The sequence below is a fragment of the Sapajus apella genome, unplaced genomic scaffold, assembly GCF_009761245.1.
Source record: "Sapajus apella isolate SASKATOON/1434 unplaced genomic scaffold, GSC_monkey_1.0 scaffold20, whole genome shotgun sequence".
Lineage (NCBI taxonomy): Eukaryota > Metazoa > Chordata > Mammalia > Primates > Cebidae > Sapajus > Sapajus apella.
Window position 1 is genome coordinate 29,318,870 of NW_022436960.1, and position 4,562 is coordinate 29,323,431.

At 48.9% G+C, this 4,562-nt stretch overlaps 1 protein-coding gene across 1 annotated transcript in view; it reads right to left on the minus strand.

Moving 5' to 3' along the window:
• The window catches only part of ACOT4 (acyl-CoA thioesterase 4), a 5,256-nt gene extending 1,073 nt beyond the window's left edge, over window positions 1–4,183 (minus strand). Inside the window, exons 1-2 of the mRNA XM_032287926.1 lie at window positions 3,364–4,183; window positions 1,539–1,741 (exon numbers count right to left, since the gene is read on the minus strand). Of these exons, the coding sequence (XP_032143817.1) occupies window positions 1,539–1,741; window positions 3,364–3,820 (660 nt within the window). The 5' untranslated portion in view covers window positions 3,821–4,183. The remainder of the gene's footprint in view (window positions 1–1,538; window positions 1,742–3,363) is intronic.
• Between the last annotated feature and the right edge of the window lie 379 nt (window positions 4,184–4,562).

Sequence of the window (4,562 nt, forward strand, 5' to 3'; positions counted from 1 at the left end):
AAAACCAAAAAAAAAAAAAAAAGCATGCTGTTGGCAAGAATAATAAATAAATAAATAAATTTAAAGAGAAAAAAAATACAAAAAAACGTAGCCAGGCATGATGGCAGGCACTTGTAATCCCAGGTACCCAGGATTACAGGAGGCTGAGACAGGAGAATTGCTTGAGCCAGGGAGGCAGAGGTTGTAGTGAGCCAAGACTGCACCACTGCGTTCCAGCCTGGGCAACAAAGCGAGACTCCATCTCAAAACAAAAACAAACAAAAACCAAAAATTATCCAATTCAAAAACATTTTTCTAAAATGCAAACAGAGATGCTGCTAGCTTTAATCTGGGAATCATCCGCAAGAAAATCAACCTCAGCTGACAGGGAAGTTTCTTCCCAGGTACAGAGTATCTGGTTGAACACCTGACAGACAAATCTTTTTTTTTTTTTTTTTTTTGACGGAGTCTCACTCTGTCACCCAGGCTGGAGTGCAGTGGTGCGATCTCGGCTCACTGCAACCTCCGCCCCCTGGGTTCAGGTGATTCTTCTGCCTCAGTCTCCCAAGTAGCTGACTACAGGTGTGTGCCACCACGCCTGGCTAATTTTTGTGTATTTTTAATAGAGATGGGTTTTCACCATATTGGCCAGGCTAGTCTTGTATTCCTGACCTCGTGATCACCTGCCTTGGCCTCCCAAAGTGCTGGGATTACAGGCGTGAGCTGCCATGCCCGGCCACATGACAGTCAAATCTTAAAATCACTGAAAAATTTGGAAACTGATTATAAACATGTCAGAGAATTATCCACTAGAGAATACTGAGCCACGGAGCCCATCAAGTTCAGGGCCACATTCAGGTAGGCCTGACTGAAGTCTTAATGTGGCAATGCATCCAATAGTGTGGAACGAAGTTCTGTTCCAAGATGTGAATCATTCATCAGATCCTCAGTCGGTGGCTGAGTAGTCCCAGAGAGCGGGTGGGACTTCAGACCGGTTAACCTGGCGCCCTGGACTCGTCTGAGGCAAAAGGAGCCAGGCTTCTCTCCTGGGTCTTCTAGGGCTCCAGGGCATGCAGGGTGTGGCGCCCAACCCACCCCATAGAAAGCCTCTCTGCCTCACACCACCCTCAGTTGTTGGATGAAAGGTGTTGGATGATATGTATTGGGAAATGACTACAAAGCAAGACTTTAGAATAAGTAAATTTGTTCTTAGCTTCTAAAAGGGGTGAACAAGTTCTGACCAAAATCTGAGAACATACTCTGACATCAGAAAATTAAAGTTAAAAAACAAGCATGCAAAGACAATAGGTTGGAAGTTCAATTTGCAATGCACAGATATTTAATATTACTAAATAAAATCTCACATGGATTTTACAATTCATTCTATACCACAAATCTATCTGACAGAAAAAGTAGAAATAGGGACCTTAAGCCAAGGAAGTCTCCAAAAGAAATCTTTGTGAAAGAGGAACAGAGTGGCATTACTGTACGTGGTACGGTTACGTTCTCTATGGAGATATTTCTAGAGAGTCTAATTAAACAAAGGACACACGGAGAACCTGGGGATGTTGAAGCATGTAGCACAGGGCTTCTTCAAAGTACTCCAGAGGTATGATGTCCAAGTTCCTGGGGAGATCTTCAAAGTTATAATAAGCTAGAGCCAACGTGGCAAAGCCATGGCCAGCAAGGAGGCTGGCTCGGTATTCCAGCAGGCCGCCTCCAATACCAAAGATGTCAATGATCCCTGGGAAGGGCCCAGGTCCTAGAAAACAAAATATTATAAATGGAAGCCATTATACAATTTAAAGAATTTGCTTCCCTGGCTGGACACAGTGATTCATGCTTGCAATCTCAGTACTTTAGGAGGCCAAGGCAGGAGGATCACTTGAGGCCAGGAGTTCAAGACCAGCCTGGACAATGTAGTGAGACCCCCCCATCTCTACAAACTTTTTTTTTTTTTTTGAGACAGAGTTTCACTCTTGTTGCCCAGGCTGGAGTGCAATGGCACTATCTTGGCTCACCACAACCTCCGCCTCCTAGGTTCAAGCAATTCTCCTGCCTCAGCCTCCTGAGTAGCTGGGATTACAGGCATGCACCACCACGCCTGACTAATTTTGTATTTTTAGTAGAGACAGGGTTTCTCCATGTTGGTCAGGCTGGTCTTGAACTCCCAACCTCAGGTGATCTGCCCAGCTGGGCCTTCCAAAGTGCTGGGAATACAGGCATAAGCCACGCACTCGGCCAACTTTTCTTTTTTTTTAATTAGTCTGATGTGGTGGTGCATGCCTGTAGTCCTACCTACTTGAGAGGCAAAGGAGGGAGGATCACTTGAGCCCCAGCGGTTGAGGCTGCAATGAGCTGTGACCACACCACTGCACTCCAGCCTGGTCAACAGAGACAGACCCTGTCTAAAAAAAAAAAAAAGAAAGAAAGAAAGAAAAAAGAAAAACATTGAAACAAAACTTTATGTTCTGTTGCATCAACCCTCTGGTTTTTGGTTTGCTGATATTTCAGATGTCTATATAGAAAGACAGGAAAGATGCGTCTTTGAAAACCTAAAAAAAGAAAAAAAAGAGAGAGAGGAAAGAAAAAGAAATACCCAGAGATAGCTTTAGTCTGAAGTGTGACCCGGGGTAAAGCAGGACATAAAGGAGTGGAGAAGAGACTTAGTGTGCCTAGAACACTAGAGAAGGTGACATGGTAATAGCCTCATTGACTGTCATTATTCTGCCTTAGACAAGTCAGGCTGATGCCTGTGTGGATCTGTAGGATCTGTAGGGTAGTGATTAATAGCAAAGTGGATAATGTACCTGCCCACCTGAGCCTGTTTTTTCATTTGCAGAATAACAATACCCACTTTATTGGTATATTATAGAGACTAACTGATAGAATGCAATAGAATGCAAGTAGAAACCATTGTACACAGCCTAACATCAAAATCCTTTTTTTTTTTCGTTTTTCTTTTGAGACAGAGTCTTGCTCTGTTGCCCAGGCTGGAGTGCAGTGGTGCGATCTCGGTTCACTGCAACCTCCCTCTCCCAGGTTCAAGTGATTCTCGTGCCTCAGCCTCCCAGTAGCTGGGAATACAGACGTGTGGCACCAAGCCCGGCTAATTTTTGTGTTTTCAGTAGAGTTAGGGTTTCACCATGTTGGCTAGGCTGGTCTTGAACTCCGCCCATCTCGGCCTCACAGGGTGCTGGGGTTACAGGTGTGAGCCACGGCGCCCGGTACCAAATCCTCTATTCTGGTACAGTGGCCACTGATATAGTCAATGCTAGCTTCTCTGACCTTGCTCCAGAGCCAAGCCAGTGCAAGATCCGCACTGGAAACTAACGGAGACCCAGGCCACTGACGCTCACACCTTTCGCCAGCAGCCCGGCTCACCTGGCGGCAGGAAGAGCGTGGCGCGCACCCGGCCCGCACGCACCTGCTCGCGCCGAACCCCCCGAGGGAGGAAGTCGCGCTCGTGTCGCGCCTGGCAGAGCAGCCGTCCAGGGTCGGGGTCGTGGCCGTCCAGCACCTCCAGCTTCAGGACAAACGGAATCTGTACGTCCCGCTTCAGAAAGCGCCAAAAAGGCTTCTCGGGTTCCAGGGCCCAGAGCAGCCCCATGGGCTCGAGCCCGGCGAAGCTGCAGCCCAGCGCCGGCGCGCGCTCCAAGTCCAGCTCGCCATGGGCGTCCGCGCAGTAGCGCGCGTGGGCCCAGAAGAGCGCGCCCTTCTCGTCGCGCAGCGACGCGCGCAGCGTGACCTGCTGCCCCGGAGCTAGGCCGCGCACGGCGATGTGCACCGGCTCGTCCCAGCAGCAGCGGCCCGCGGGCTCCAGGAGCAGCGTCGCTGACATCTTGGAATCGGAGCGGGGGATCCTAAGGTCGAGGTCAGAGACCAGTCCAAGATCGCTGCAAGCGCGCCGTGTCCAGAGGTCGTCCGGCGTCCTCAGGTGCCTGGAGCGGCCGGTGGCTGAGGAGTCCCAGAAAGCGGGTGGGACTTCAGACCGGTTAACATGGCGCCCCGGACTCGTCTCAGGCAAAAGGAGCCAGGCTTCTCTCCTGGGTCCTCTCCTAGGGCCCCTGGGGCGCGCAGGGCGTGGCGCCCAGCCCACCCCGTAGAAAGCCTCCCTGCCTCACACCACCCACAGTTGTTGGAATGAAAGTTGCTGGATGATCAAGTTGTGGCGAAACCAGAATTGAATAAGATCAAGCCAAATTCCAGCCTTTCTTATTTATTTATTTATTTATTTATTTATTTTAAAGATGGGGTTTCACCATGTTGGTCAGGCTGGTCTTGAACTCCTGACCTCAGGTGATCCGCCCACCTTGGCCTCCAAAGTGCTTGGATTACAGGCTTGAGCCACCACGCCCGGCCAATTCCAGCCTTTCATGGGCTCCACGGCAGGTTTTGTTTGCTTATTTATTTATTTATTTATTTATTTTTGAAACGCAGTTTCGTTCTTGTTGCCCCATGACAGGTTTTGTTTCTTTGTTTGTTATTTATTTACTTATTTATTTTTGAGACGGAGTTTCACTCTTGTCGCCCAGGCTGGAGTGCAATGAATGGCACGATCTCAGCTCACTGCAACCTCCACC